Source organism: Eptesicus fuscus, chromosome 7 (assembly GCF_027574615.1).
Source record: "Eptesicus fuscus isolate TK198812 chromosome 7, DD_ASM_mEF_20220401, whole genome shotgun sequence".
In the NCBI taxonomy this organism is placed as follows: domain Eukaryota; kingdom Metazoa; phylum Chordata; class Mammalia; order Chiroptera; family Vespertilionidae; genus Eptesicus; species Eptesicus fuscus.
This window is the reverse complement of record NC_072479.1, coordinates 85,083,072-85,099,668: the sequence shown is the minus strand read 5'-3', so window position 1 is coordinate 85,099,668 and position 16,597 is coordinate 85,083,072. Positions and strand designations below refer to the sequence as shown.

General features: G+C 38.1%; 1 protein-coding gene across 1 annotated transcript; it reads right to left on the bottom strand.

Moving 5' to 3' along the window:
- Window positions 1–9,569: 9,569 nt before the first annotated feature.
- On the bottom strand, window positions 9,570–16,197 carry KLRK1 (killer cell lectin like receptor K1). The gene is made up of 6 exons (XM_054718624.1): window positions 16,188–16,197; window positions 14,936–15,028; window positions 14,687–14,722; window positions 14,072–14,223; window positions 13,668–13,771; window positions 9,570–9,843 (listed from the first exon to the last, which is right to left on the bottom strand). The coding sequence occupies exons 1-6, from the start codon at window positions 16,195–16,197 to the stop codon at window positions 9,726–9,728; spliced, it is 513 nt and encodes a 170-aa protein (XP_054574599.1). The 3' UTR covers window positions 9,570–9,725.
- Between the last annotated feature and the right edge of the window lie 400 nt (window positions 16,198–16,597).

Genomic DNA, 16,597 nt, shown 5'->3' with positions numbered 1-16,597 from the left:
CACACACACACACACACACACACACACACATATATATATATATAAATATCACACTTTCATTATCCATTCATTTGTTGATGCACACTTGTTTCCATATCTTAGCTATTGTAAATAAATGCTGTAGTGAAAATGGAAGTGCAGATATCTTTTTGACCTAATGTTTTTGTTTTCTTAAGATAAATATGCAGAATTGGAATTGCTGGATCATATAGTAGTTCTATTTGTAATCTTTTGAGGAATCTCCTTACTGTTTTACACAGTAGCTGCACCAATTTATATTCCCACCAGCAGTGCTCAAAGGTTGTCTTTTCTCTACATCCTCGCCAATATTTGTTATTTTTTATAGTAGCCGTTCTAACCAGTATAGTAGCCGTTCTGACTCATTGTGGTTTTGATTGGCATTTCCATGATGACTGAGAACCTTTTCAGGTACCTCCTGGCCATCTGCATGCTTTCATTGGGAAAATGTCTATTCAGATCCTCTACCTGATTTTTTAAATGGTTTATGGGATATATTTTCTATTCCATTCTTATTTTTATTGAATTTGTTGGGGTGATATTGGTTCACGAAAGCATACAGGTTTCAAGTGTACAGCTCAACAAAGCATCATCTGCACACTGCCTCATGAGCTCATTGCCCTAGGCAAAGTCTCTTTCAGTCCTCATTCCCCACCCCCCCTTTTCCCACTTCCACCTACCCTCACCCCCTTTCCCTTTGGCTGTCATCACAGTCTGTGACTTTGTGTCTTACATATATATGTGTATGTATTATGCTTAATCCCTTCACTTTCTTTCAACTCCCCTCCCCTCTGATAGCTGTCTCTATTATTTTTCCCCATTGAGTTTTAGAGAGAGTGGGAGGAAGAGACAGAGAGAAACATCAATGGGAGAGAGACACATCGATTGGTTGCCTCCCACATGTGCCCTAACCAGAGCCAGCGATCAAGCCTGCAACCTAGGTACATGCCCTTGACCAGAATCAAACCTGGGACACTTCAGTCAGCAGGTTGATGCTCAATCCACTGAGCCAAACCCCGTAGGGCTCTGTTTCTATTTTATTCTTAGGTTGATTTTGCTCATTAGATTCCACATACAAGTGAGATCATATGGTATTTGTCTTTTTCTGACTGGCCATGCTATTTCACTTAGCATAATACTCTCCAGGACCACCCATGTGTCATAACAGGTAAGATTTGCCTTTTTTATGGCCAAAGAATATTCCATGTGTTAATGTACCACAGCTTTTACATCCACTCTGCTGATGGGCACTTGGGCTGTTTCCAGATCTTGGCTACTGTAAATAATGTTGCAATAAACATAGGGGTGCATATATTCTTTTGATCTAGTGTTTTGTGTTTCTTGGGATATATTCCCAGAAGTGGAATCACAGGTCATAAGCCAGTTCCATTTTTTAATTTTTTGAGGAAATTCCATACTGTTTTCTACAGCGGCTGCACCAATCTGCATTCCCATCAACAATGCACGAGGGTTCCCTTTTCTCTACATTCTCCCAGCACTTGTTGCTTGTTGATTTATTGATGATACCCATTCTGACAGGTGGGAAGTAATATCTCATTGTGGTTTTAATTTACATCTCTTTGATGATAAGTGACATTGAGCATTTTTCATATGTCTATTTTCAGCCCAATTTTTAATCATATTTGTTTTGCTCTTGAGTTGAATGAATTCTTTATGTATTTTATCTGATATATAATTTGCAAATATTTCCTCCCACAATAGTTGGTTCCCTTTTCAATTTGTTGGTGGTTTCTTTTGCTGTGTAGAAGCTTTTTTACTTTGATAGAGTCACACTTTACTTATTTAGCCTTTGCTTTTAGTGTCAAATCCAAAACATCATCACCAAGGTGCTTACCACATATGATTTCTTCTGGAGTGTTTAGGTATCAGGTCTTATGTTCAAGACCAATCCATTTGAGTTAATTTTTGTATATGGTATAAGAAAGTGCTTCAGTTTCATTCTTTCACATGTGGTTGTCCAGTTTTCCTAGCACATTTATTGAAAAGACTTTGGTTTCTTCATCATATATTAAATGACCATATTCTAGTATAGATGGGTTTATTTGGGGGATCTCTATTCTGTTCCACTGATCTATGTATCTTTTTTATGTTAGTGCCACACTGTTTTGATTACTACATCTTTGTATTATAGTTTGAAATCAGGAAGCATGATGTCTCCAACTTTTTGTCTTTTCTCAAGATTGCTTTGCCTAGCCCTGAATGTTGTGGCTCAATTGGTTGAGCTTTGTCCCATGCACTGAAAGGTGGCCAATTTGATTCTCAGTCAGAGCTCAGAGCACATACCCAGGTTGTGGTTTTGATCCCTGGTAGGGTGATTGATGTTTCTCTCTCACATCAATGTATGTTTCTCTCTCTCTCTCTCTCTCTCTCTCTCTCTCTGCTCTCTCTCTCTCTGCCTCTCTTTCTAAAATCAATGAAAACATATTTTAAAAAAGATTGCTTTGCCTATTTGGGGTCTTTTGTGGCTTCATACAATTCTAGGATTGCTTGTTCTACTTCTGTAAAATATTCCATTGTAATAGGGACTACATTGTACCTATAGAAATTACCTCAATGTCTGAATAGAGAAGAATAGTAAAAACTGATGGTATATACATGAGAGTGAATATTATGCAGTTAACTTAAAAACATTTATTAGAAATGTCATGGCCTGTTAAAGCAGTAAAAATGGCTTTAACTAGGTAAAATAGACACAGTCAAGAAAAATGATGGTGGAGTGTTTTTATGTGAACACTTAGTGGTTGGATTTCTTTTCTTTCTTTCTTTCTTTTTTTTTTCATCACCAGAGGATTTTTTTTCCATTTATTTTTAGAAAAAGTGGAAGGAAGAGGGAGAGACAGAGAGAAACTCCTATGTGAGAGACACATCGATTGGTTGCTTCCCACATGCTCTCAACCAGAGCCAGGAGCCTGCAACCGAGGTACGTGCCCTTAACCGGGATTGAACCCAGGACCCTTCAGTCCACAGGCTGACCCTCTATCCACAGAACCAAACCCACAAGGGAAGTGATTGTCTTTTTATTTTAATTTTTTAGCCTGTTCTCAAATTTTCTAGTGGAATAAAAGTATTGCATATAACTTTTAAAAATTTTATTTTAAAAAGAGAATATTTTCATTCTTGCATTTATATTAAAATTACTATCAAGACCATTAACTGAAGAATAGTTTTACAACATGAATTGGCAGCCAGATAAGGCCTATAGACATGTCTTTGGAGTTTGAATATGAAACACTCAAAAGCAAAACAGAAACAGATTCATAGATACAGAGAAGAGGCTGATGGTGGCCAGAGAGGAGGGTGTTAGGGAACTGAGTGAAAAAGGTGAAGGGATTGGTCGTTACAAAATAGTTTTGGGGATGTAAAGTACAGCATAGGAAATATAGTCAATAATATTGTAATAACTATGTATGGTGCCAGGTAGGTACTAGAATTATTAGGGGGGGGGGTGCACTTTGAAAAGTATATGATTATCTAACCACTATGCCGTACACCTGAAATTAATACAAAATAATACTGATTGTAAAGTATAACTGAAAAAAATTAAAGAACTGTGAATAAGCATATAGAAGCCAATGTTGAACCAATTTATTGATCTCTTTCGAATAGGCTACTCTGCCCCACAGACTTCATGGAAGATAATTTCTGCGGTTCTGGGGCTCATCTGCTTGGTGCTCCTTGTGTCTGTTGGGATCTTAGCTACAAAGAGTAAGTCTCTATGATAGAAAAGAAGTCAGCTTGCTCACTGCTCATGGAAAGGAATCTCCCTAAGGTCTTTTATTTTCTGAGGTACTATCCTCAGCACCATTTCGTTTTTTGTTGTTCTTGTCTCTGTACTAGAGGTGATTTTAAGAACCACATCAAATTACTATGTCTTTACCTTGAACTTTCCTGTCTTTGTCCTTTCATTCATACGATTCCATCTACATGAAATAGGAACTCCTCTTTCTTTTGCTGCCCGTTAACCTCCTTCTCTTACTTAAACTTACACCAGGACTACTTTTTCTGAAAAATCTCCCACAGGTTGTCCTTATCAGAGTCAATTTCTCTATAATCTGTGATCTTACCGATATTATGTTAATTTTTCCATCAGGCTTGTATTATTGTTATTAGATTTGTCTGTGTATCCCCTCCAATTATATGGTGCCTTTTAGATATCATTGCTAATGTACTTTTACTGTTTGTAGTCACCTAACAAATAAAGTGCTTGTGCAATAGCACATTTATCTTCAGGCACATGGGACAAATCTCACTGATATTTGTGATTTGGTCTTCAGAAACAGAGCCATGTTCAGGAAATCTCACTTCCAGTCAGGAAACAGACCAGAAGAAATTGATTTCAGGAAACTCAGGGATTCCCCCACTACCGACAAAAGTTCAAGGTAATTAGGAACAAGGTCAGCTTTCCCAAGAGTTATGAAATAAAAACATCTCTGTGTTTACTTATATGCATATATAATAATTAAGCAATTAAATATATTACAGACATAACATGCACTGATAGATACCCAGAGACATATTTGCTAAAAATCCACTTAAAACTGAAGTTGTCAATAATGCTTACATAGTAATAATTGTCCTATTAAATTATAGTGGCATAAGTTATGTCTTAGCATTATGCACATTAGTTAACAGAGCAGCAGTTTTAAATGGGTGAATATAATTGATCATATGATTTATGTAATGATTCTCACTTATTTTTCACAGCTTAAACAGGAGGCATTTAGACTGACTGCAATGTTTCTTTAGGTTGTAAATGTCACCCTTGTGAGGACAACTGGCACCAACATGGGGAAAACTGCTACTCTGTTTTTACACAACCAAGTGCTTGGAGAAATTGTGAATTTCATTGTACTACTCAGTCTTCAAGTTTTCTTAAACTAAATACTGAAAAAGAAATGGTAAAAACAAGTGTATGTTTTTTACATTTTAATAATTTTCTCCAGGAGGTATTTCTTGGGCTTTAGGCTTTGTCTGCTCTGATATCCCTGTTTCAGCACAGGGAAATGCACATGATACACAGCAGATTATGCTGTTTCCTTTCCTGAAACTCTTCCTCAGGACCTAGTTCAAAGCCCCTAAGCCAAATATTAGTGCAAGCTTTATTTCCATCTGAACTCTTGCTTATCTCCACAGCCTACTTAGTTACCAATAACTTCTTATCACTTCCACTTCCTCACCCACTTTTTAAACATACTTCAGTTATGTACTAACTAAAGTTTAATTCTAACTTCTCACAATTTTACTGTCCTCTTCTCAATCCTTTGTGACCTCACCCTAATAAGTGCCTATTTACCTTTATGGTTTATCCTAAAATATCTATAGTATTAAAAAATTTACTTTGATCACCTGGTCCTAAAGGAGTTCCTGTTAAATCCTCTCGTTTTATCCAGTACTTTCCTTTCTGTAGCAATGGCTTACTTAATTGGTTTGCATCTTTCTTAAATGCACAGGTAACAAGTCTACTTACTGCCTTCCAATTCTCAATATGCAGCACAATGTTCACAGTATTATCAGGGCTCCATAATAGTTGTTTGATGAATGAATAAATTATTGGTTACTAGTAAGTTGCCAAAAAATCCCAAGAACATTTTGTATTATAGCATTACAATACCAGATAAAAAATGAAAATGTTTAATAAAGTAAATAAAAGTTTTAATTTCTATATGTATATATAGACAACCAACCAAAGTATCAGATTTATTTATTTCCTGTTCTCATTCTTTCCAGGATTTTATTAAAAATTTTTCAATGAAGCAATGTCATATTGGGGCAGAAAAGTTTTGGATCAGTTTATATTACAACAGCAATGAACTGAAATGGGCTTGGCTAGATGGCTCAGCTTTTACCTTGGACAAGTAAGTATCTTCCCATTAGTTTATTTTTAAATATATTTTTACTAGAGGCCTGGTGCATAAAATTTGTGCACTGTTTGTGGGGGGTTGGGGGGTGCGGAGGATGTCCCTCAGCCCAGTCTGCAACCTCTCCAATCAGGAACTCCTCGGGGGATGTCCAGCTGCTGATTTAGGCCTGATTCATGTATTAAAAAAATTATTTTGATCACCTGGTCCTAAAGGAATTCCTATTAAATCCTCTAGTTTTATCCGGTACTTTCTTTTTGTAGCAATGACTTACTTAATTGCTACAAAAATTAGCAACCGACTTAAACCGGCAGTTGGACATCTCTCTCACAATCCCGGACTGCTGGCTCCCAACCACTCTCCTGCCTGCCTGCCTGATTGTCCCTAACCACTTCTGCCTGCCAGGCTGATAACCCCTAACCACTCCCCTACCAGCCTGGTTATCCCTAACTGCCCTCCCCTGCAGGCCTGGTCCCCCCACAACTGCCCTCCCCTGCTAGCCTGGTTGCCCCTAACTGCCCTCGTCTGTAGGCCTGGTCTCCACCAATTGCCCTCCCCTGCATCTTGGTTGCCCCCAATTGCCCTCCCTTGCTAGCCTTATCACCACCAACTGCCCTCTTCTGCTGACCTGTTCACCCCCATCTGCCCTCCCTAGCCAGCCATCTTGTGGTGGCCATCTTTGATGACATGGGCATTTGACCACATTGTGGTGGCCATCTTGTCACCACATAGGAATGGCCATCTTGTGACCACATGGGGGTAGCCATCTTGTGCCAGGATGTGAGGGTCAATTTCCATATTACCTCTTTATTATATAGGACTAGAGGCCCAGTGCATGAAATTCATGCACAGGGTTGTGTGTCCCTCAGCCCAGCCTGCACCCTCTCCAATCTGGGACCTTTTGAGGGATTTCCAACTGCCTGTTTAGGCCCGATCCCACCGATCAGGCCTAAATGGGCAATCAGACATCCCTCTCACAATCCAGGACTGCTGGCTCCCAACTGCTCACCTGCCTGCCTTCCTGATTGCCTCTAATTGCTTCTGCCTGCCAGCCTGATCACCCCCTAACCACTCTCCTGCCAGCCTGATTGATGCCTAACTGCTCCCCTGCCAGCCTGTTTGGCCCTAACTGCCCTCCCCTGCAGGCCCAGTCACCCCCAACTTCCCTCCTCTGTCAGCCTGTTTGCCCCTAACTGCTCTTCCCTGCAGGCCTGGTCGTCCCCAACTGCCCTCCCCAGCTGGCCTGATCGCCCACAACTGCCCTCCGTTTCAGACCTGGTCCCTCTCAACTGCCCTTCCCTGCTGGCCATCTTGTGGTGGCCATCTTGTGTCCACATGGGGGCAGCCATCTTTGACTACATGGGGGCAGCCATCTTGTGTGTTGGAGTGATGGTCAATTTGTATATTACTCTTTTATTAGATAGGATTGTTTTCAGAGAGGAAGGGAGAGGGAGAGAGAGAGAAACATCAATGATGAGAGAGACTCCTTGATTGGCTGCCTCCTTCTCGCCCCACACTGGGGATTGAGTCAGCAATCCTGGTATGTGCCCTGAAAGAGAATTGAACCTTGACCTCAACCACCAAGCCACACCAACTGTGCTCTTCCAGCTATTTTGAAACACCAGTCCCAGAATAGCAATATTAATTAATTATCTAGTGTGCATATAATTAGATGTTAAATTCCATGATGTGAAGTTTTCTATTAAACCTGATACTGATTACTACAACTCACATAGAACTCTTAAAATATTTGACTTTTAGAAATGAATAACAATGATATTTAGTATGGTGGCTAATGATTTATACTCAAGTAGGAACCAGCTGATTTTCTAGGTATAGACTTAATTTTTATTTCTCTGAACCATAATAATTTACTACATAATGGACAAAGACACTTACGAGAGGACTATGAAGGAAAAACTATGTTCAATATAATATTGAAATGTGATTTTCAGTTTCATTTTTTCATGAGTGAATGGAAGTACTTCTGAAACATTATAACATAATATATCAAAGGAGATTAAACACTGAAGCAAATATAAAAATTCACTTGTCAATTATGCTAGACAAAGATTTGCAAAATATAAAACAAAAACATGACAATGTTGGCACTATTTTGGGAGGGAATATAATTATTTTTATATTAACACAAAATGTATATGTATTTAGTATTGTTACATATAAATGAGTGAATCTTTTTACTATAACAGAATTAATTTTTAATATGGCAAATTTGGATAGATTTAGGAGGTACTCCATTCATTCTATTTTATCAAGCACATGGGCATAATAATCAGGACTAAAAACTATTTTAGCATCTCTCTTTCATTTACTTATTTTTTAAATCCTCACCAAGGCAGAGAGAGAGAGAGAGATAGAGAGAGAGAGAGAGAGAGAGAGAGAGAGAGAGAGAGAGAGAGAGAGAGAGAGACATTGATCAGCTGCCTCTAGCGCAACCTGTTATAGGCCCTGACCAAGAGTGGAACCTTCAAAGTTTTGGTGTAAGGGACGACACTCTAACCAACTGAGCAATACTGACCTGGATTAATTTACTTGAATGAAACAAATGCTCTCTTACCAAAAGATAGAGGCTTTTTTCTTCATTAAACAAACACTTGCTTGTTGTCACTTTTATTAGATTCCAGATCTCTGAAAAATCTGAGTCAGTTATAGTCAGCTTTATGCATTAATGAACCAATGTTCTGGAGTTCCTTACTCTGTCATTTTCCTTCCTTAAGAGTTGAATGAAATAAAGATTATTTATTATTTACATATTAATAAATCTGCCAAAGAAATGTATGTTCCGTTATATTTCAATTATTGCATAGTAACTTTTAAGAATAGAATTGATCTATGAAATTTAATGCATAGTAACCTTTAAGAATAGAATTGATCTATGAAATAAATTTTAGTAAAAATAGAAATTCTTTTCTCTTCTAGACTCCGGTTAACAAAACCTGACATTGCCTCTGATCATTGCAAATATATGAAAAATGGTCAGTTATTGGATGGTAATTGCAAAGACCTTGGTTATTGTATATGTAAGAAGGACAGCATATGGAGATTGAATCAGTCATATGCGGGATATAAAACTGAAAGCAACAAATGAACAAACCTGAAAAAGAAACAAAATCACATAGATGTAGACAACAGTATGGTGGTTACCAGAAGGAAGGGGGTGGAGGGTAGTAACGGGTAAAGGGAGTCAAATGTGTGATGGAAGAAGATTTGACTTCAGGTGGTGGGCACATAATACAATATGTCAATGATGTATCATAGAATTGTATGCTTGAAATCTATATAATTGTATTACTCTATGTCACCCCAATAAATTTAATTAACAAAAAGAGAAAGAAGAGGAAACATTGAAAATTTTCCAGGATTATTTTTAACTTTAAGGACTATTTCAAAAATAACAAATTTAATAAACCCACATATAGCCTTCATCCAGCTTTAAGTATATTTAATTTTCAAATGTATTGTGTTTGAAAGTTCTAAAAGCCTTATTAGTTTAATATTTGTGAATATTTAATAAAATCATGGATTAATATCTAGTTCTACCATAAGTATTATCAGCAGTTTATTAAACTTAAAAATGGATTTGTTCATCACTCAATAATTTCAAAATTAAATGAAACATTGTTACAGAAGATACGTTATTTAATTGTTCGTTTTTATTTGCTGCAAGTATATGGTTTGTGGCATGTCAGATGAAAAAAATAGTTAATAAATAATGGTGGCATTTTCTTCTGGAAGTTTTATTCATGAAGAAAGTCAGAGAATGGCGTTTTTTATTTTGAAATCCTTTATATTTTATAAATAAACTCTTCACACAATCGGCTGCATGCAGATGTATGTGTATGGGGTTAGACAGTTTTCTGTGTAACCTTTAAAACTGGAGCCATAAACTGCACAGGATCCGTTTGCCATGTCAACCATTGTTACTCTAGATTAGAGAGAAAAACAAATTACATGTATGATTACATTAATGGAGAAATATAAAAATTAAATACTATTTACTTAAATATAGGTACTGAAATACTATCATTATAGCAGATTTAAGGACCATGCCTGGCCTTTTTAATTTATAGATAAGTGAAATATAGCCCAACTCAGGTAATAAAAGTAAAAATTGTATTCTATTATAAATTAGGTGCTACCACTTTTATCCATTGGAAATTAGTCAATGTAGAAAGTCTGGAATCTCTTTATATGTGTACCCATCCTATATAATAGAAGTCTAATATGCTAAGTGTCTGATTGTCAGGTCAGCCGTTCAACCAATCAAAGCATAATATGCTATTGATATGCTAAGGCCGCTCAACCGCTCACTATGATGTGCACTGACCACAAGAGGGCAGATGCTCTAACTGGTAGGTTAGCTTGCTGCTGGGATCCAGCCAATCGGGACAGAGTGAGACAGGCCAGACACACCCTGGAGCTCTCCCGCAGTCCCTCCCTAGCTGTCCAAACTCCCATGTCCCTCCCCAGCCCTGATCATGCACTGGTGGGGTCCCTCAGCCTGGCCTGTACCCTCTCACAATCCAGGAGCCCTCGGGGGATGTTGGAGAGCCAGATTTAGCCCTATCCTACAGGACAGGACAGGGGTCCCCACTGGTGCACAAATTTGTGCACCGGGCCTCTAGTGTAAAATACAAGCTTTAAAATGTTTTTAAAGAAATATTTGGTTAGAAATAATTTCAGGATTCCATATCATGTTTTGTGAAAAATGTACAATATTCTTCATATATATGCAATTTTACTTTTAAAAATTTTTAATTTTTTTAATTTTAAAATTATAACATTTTTAGTATATCAGTATATACACACATACATAAGGGTGTGTGTTTGTGCGTGTGTGTGTGTGTGTGTGTGTGTGTGTGTGTGTGGTTAGGCATAATTATACATGTATATCTATTTTACTCAAGGATTTGAGTATTTTGTAGTTATATAATTCATGTAATAAATAGTGATTTGTTTTCTGCCAGGAACAGGTAGGAAAGATAAGGCTGCAGAAAGAATGATGATTCTACTTCCATATGAAATTAACATCAATAAAGGACCATGGCCTGATAATATATATACATATTATAAAGGAAGAGATCATTATTTCTGTCTACACAGAAACAACAAGCCACTATAAGAGAGAAAAATTAAGATATATTTGGTAACAGCTCTTAGTTGGTCTCAATCTATGCACATTAGAAGCTCATTCTTTCTAATCTAATTCTTTTCATGTGTTTCTTTAATTTCTGTGTTTGTTTTCCTATGCCATTGTCATCACATTTGTGCCAGAATACAGATTACATAGGCTTTACTTATTCATTCATAACTATATTTCTAACTAAAATGTGAAGCTTTTAAAGAAGTTATGGTCTATTCAACTCTGTAGTTATCTCTGCATAGTTTATGGAAATGGAGTAGCACTCAATCAGTATTTGTTACATTCATAAACAGAAGTTTAGTATGCTAGTTGTTTTATTTACAAACTGAACTTTTATACTTGCAGAGTGGATAAAGTGAGATAAGATGATACAAAATCTTATTAGTATCCCAGAGAACAAACTCTTTTTTTGTCAAAAGTGACATCTCATCCATATAGATCAATTCTAAGTTATACAGGGACACATACAAAATTTCAGAAATAGGACCAGAGGCATGGATAAACGGAGCAGACTGAAAAATCTCAGAGGACAGGAAAGTTATGACATTGGGAAGAGATCAACCAAAGAATATATATATACATACTAGAGGCCTAGTGCACAAAATTCATGCATGGGGGTGGGAGGGAGTCCCTTAACCCTGCCTGCATCGTCTCGCAATCTGTGACTGCTGGCTCCTGATGGCTGGGCTGTCTGCCTGCCTGATCAACCCTCACTGCCTGCCTCTGCCTAGCTGATGTCCCTAACTGCTCCTCTGCCTGCCTGATTGCTCATAACCGCCTCTGCTTCAGCCCCTGCCATGTCAGCTTAGTCCAGAGGACATCCAGAAGGTCATTCAGCTGTCCAGTCTAATTAGCATATTACACTTTTATTAGTATAGATAGGCATAACCCATGAACATGGAAAATAATGTGATGAAGGCCTACGTGGGTTGGGGGCAGTGTGGAGGGAGGAAAAGGGAAGCAAAATGAGGGACATCTGTAATAGAGTCAACCTTAAAAAAAGATAGATCATAGTCTAATCCATAAACACCAGTATCAGTAAGTGCAAGTAGATTCAAGTCACAAAATATCTTTGTTGATCAAAATGGAATTAGAAATTGATAACAGAAATATCTCTGGGAAATTCTAAATGTTATAAACTAACACCTGAAAATTTCATGCATCAAAGAAGAATGTAAAAGGGAATTTAGAAACTATTTTGGAATGAATGAAAATTAAAATAAATACCTCATAAATGTGGAATGCTGCCAAATCATCACAAATATTAATAGCATGAATGCTTTGATTAGAAAAGAGGAAAAGTTTCATATCCATATATTAGTTTTTGTGATAAGAAACTAGAGAATGAAAAGTTAACTCTGAGTGAGATGATAATAAAGATCAGAGTGGAAATCCTATATAATAAAGAGGTAATAAGCAAATCGACCGTCAAGTGCTCACACAAGATAGCTGCCCCCATGTGGTCACAAGATGGCCACCACAAGATGGATGTCAGGGGAGGGCAGTTGTGGGTGATCAGGCCACCAGGGGAGGGAAGTTAGGGGCAAAAAGGCCAGCAGGAGAGGGCAGTTAGGGGTGACTGGGCTAGCAGGGAAGGGCAGTTAGGAGTGACTGGGCCAACAGGGGAGGGCAGTTGGGGGCATCCGGGCTGGCAGGGTAGGGCAGTTGGGGGTAACTGGGCCAGCAGGGGAGGGCAGTTGGGGGCAAACAGGCTGGCAGGGGAGGGCAGTTGGGGGTGATTGGGCTGGCGGGGGAGCAGTTAGACACCTATCAGGCTGGCTGGGGAGTGGTTAGGGGGTGATCAGGCTGGCAGGAAGAAGTGGTCAGGGGCAATCAGGCAGGCAGGCAGGCGAGTGGTTGGGAGCCAGCAGTCCTGGATTTTGAGAGGGATGTCTGACTGCCGGTATTGTGACAGGGATCAGGCCTAAACTGGCAGTTGGACATCCCCCGAGGGGTCCCAGATTGGAGAGGATACACACACACACCGTGCATGAATTTTGTGCACCGGGCCTCTAGTCAATTAAATAAAAATATTGAAAGATGAATGTTAAATAAGCACAGGAAAAATGCTCAATATCATTAGTCATTAAGAAAATGCAAATTCAAACCACAATGAGATACCACTATACACATTAGAATGGATAAAATTTAAGAAACTGATCATAACAAGTATTGACCAAGATATTGAGCAAATCCTAAGTCTCACACTGCTTAGTGGGATTGCAAAATTCACAAGCCTTTTGGATAATAGTCTGGCAGTCTCTTAAATAGTTAAATATATATTTATTATAAGATCCATCTATTTCTCTCCTAGGTATTTATGAAAGAAAAAGGAGAGCCTATGTTCATACAAAGTCTTGCACACATATGTTCATAGCAAGTAGCTTGCACAGTATTTAGCACATAGCGAAGAATTAATTTTACTCATTTTTATGGGTACTGGCTGCTTCCCAAAGTACTAAATCTAGGCCCTAAGAGTTTTGGACTGACTCTGTTAGCATATGGGGATGTCCTGGCATTGTGTGAAGGAAAATGTGATAGTTCAGTGATCATAGGAATAACTTAGATGCAAATCCACAACTAGAGACCTATAGGTGCAGACTTACTGATCTGGAGAGAGAATGGAGCCATCTTCCCACTGCCAGGTTTCATTTGTTGGATTTTTTTTTAGTCCCATCCAATGATAGGACTTCACCAATTTAAAGAAATCCTGTTTGAAATCACAAATAAAGCCAGTTCTCAGAATGTTAGTAAATACAAGGTTAATCTTTTAATCATTTTCTCCCCAGTTGAGGAAAGTGCATTCTGTCCTCTTTTAGAATTCCAACTTCAACAACACATATATTATATGATACCTACAATTTTTGTGCTTTCTTATTTTGAATACAGAAGAATTTGGGGTTGGTGTATCAGAGCCTAGTGTCTCTATTATATGTCAGGTTCATATTCCAGAGAGTTGCCACATATGGTAGGACTCAATATAGGCAGATGAATTAAAACAATACTTCACCTGGTCCTCTTTGCTGTATATCTTCAGGAGACTGGAATTTTGAGACATGCAGGAAGCTTGGCTCTGAAACCAGTCCCTGCTTTCATTAAAAAAATGGTAGCAGTTGTTTTTATAACATAGCCAGTTTTTAGGACATGGGCCACAGTAACTTTCTAGAAAGGGAGAATATGTTATTAATTCTGCACATGTCTGAACTTTATATCAGATTTTTTTTTCGAGGCAGGGTAAATACCTTTTTTATTCTAACTCTAAAATTCCAAATATTAGGCCATTGTGGTCTTACTCAATGACATACCTCTACATATTTATAGATAGATATGCCAAAACTATCTTTTCCACTTTTTACAATTACTCCTTCATTGTAAAAATAAAATAAAATTCAAAATGCTATAGTGAATTGTGGACAATAATTCATTTTCTTTTACACTTTCTTTTTATTACAGGTATCGGGATGAGATTGGTTAATAAGATTATGTAGGTTTCAAGTGTAGATTTCAATAATACATGATCTGTCCTATAAACTTTCCTGTTAGCAGCATTGCATACATGCCTAATCCCCAGTATACATAGATACATGCAATTTGTGATTCAAAATATTAGAAAACTTTCTCTTACCATTCAAGGAAATTGGCACTGCTTGGTTGAATAATGCTATTAAAATAATCATAATTATTAGCAAGTTATGTATTGTGACATAGTTCATACAAAAATAAAAATAATTGACAAGTTTCTAGATTAATAGCTAAAATATAAAGGCACATTAAATGTTGCTAGTTTATGTTTCTGTCCTGCTAAATATTAATCAAAGTAATGTATTACAATCGTTTGATCAGCAATGCTATCTATGTCTCTGTAATCACTTACAATTTATGATGACAGCACTCCATATCATTACCATTACAATGAAACGGATTCCCAGAGCTACAGCAATGCACCGGGTAAGGAAAAATGCAGATGCTGATAAGAAAAAAGAGAAAAAGCATAAAGGGTTCTGGTATTTTTATGTTTAATATAGACGTTAGAGTGTTTTCTATGTGGGAGTGATATTAGTGTTTTTTCCTCATATATTTTCTCAGGACAGATAAAAGAGTACTTTGTAAATTATTAAAAATAAGAGTATAAAATCTACTATTTTCTCCTATTTCTCTTTAAAAGTTCCCCAGAAGAACTCATAGTTAAATTTCCATTTTTTAAAATTTCTGAGACACCAATCCCAAATCCCTCTATATTAAAAAAAGAAAGCACAAAATTTGCAGGTATTATATGTGTGCTGTTTAAGTTGAAATTCTGCCAGAAGACAGAACGCATTTTCCCCAATTGTGAGAAAAATGGACAGGTCCCTAAACCCTCTTTTAAAAACATATATTCAAGAAACTATACAAAATATTTTATGATTATTTTTACTTAAGAAAATGTCCTAGTGATTATTCTAATCATGTCTTATGAAGTTGTCAAATTTTCATAAATAACTGCTTGCTTTGTGTTTTATTGGTACACTAGAGGCCTGGTGCACAAAATTTGTGCACTGGATGGGGGTGTCCCTCAGCCCAGCCTGTACCCTCTCTAATCTGGGACCCCTTGGGCGATGTCTGACTGCCGTTTTAGGCCCGATCCCACAAGACCTCCCTTTCATAATCCGGGACTGCTGGCTCCCAACCACTCACCTGCCTGCCTGCCAGATTGCCCCAGACCGCATCTGCCTGCCAGCCTGATCACCCCCTAACCTCTCCCCTGCCAGCCTGATTGATGCCTAACTGCTCCCCTGCTGGCCCGATCACCCCCAACTGCCCTCCCCTGCCAGCCCTATCACTCCAACAGCCCTTCCCTGCTGGTCTGGTCACCCCCCAAACCCCCTCCCCTACTGGCCTCTTCACCCGCAACTGCCCTACTCTGTAGGCCTGGTTGCCCCCAACTGCCCTCTCCTGTCAGCCTGGTCGCCCCTAACTGCCCTCCCCCGCAGACCTGGTTCCCTCCCAACTGCTCTCCCCTGCTGGCCTGTTTGCCCCCAACAGCCCTCCCCTGCTGGCCTGATCACCCACAACTGCCCTTCCCTGCCAGCCATCTTGTGGTGGCCATCTTGTGATGACATGGGTGTGGCCATCTTATGATCACATACCGGAGGCCATCTTGTGACCACATGGGGGCAGCCATCTTGTGCAAGGATGTGATGGTCAATTTGCATATTACCTCTTTATTATAGAGGCTGGACAAATATCTTATTATTGATTGACTTTGAATTTTTTCCAATGCATATTTAAATTGTTTCTTAGTTTTCACTAAGAAATAATTATATACATAACATTTCATACACACCTGTGCATCTGTTTCAATACCTCTCTAGGAAAAATTCCATAAGAATTATTACTGAGTCAAAGAGCATTTCTTTTTTAAATTTTTGTAAAGATTGAAAATTTGAGTCCAAAGAGGCTCTATCAAATTATGTAGTACCAAATACAGATTTAAAAGCCTTTTGCTCACTCTTTCTTTCGCATAAAGTATTATTCAGATTTTTAAATATATAAATTT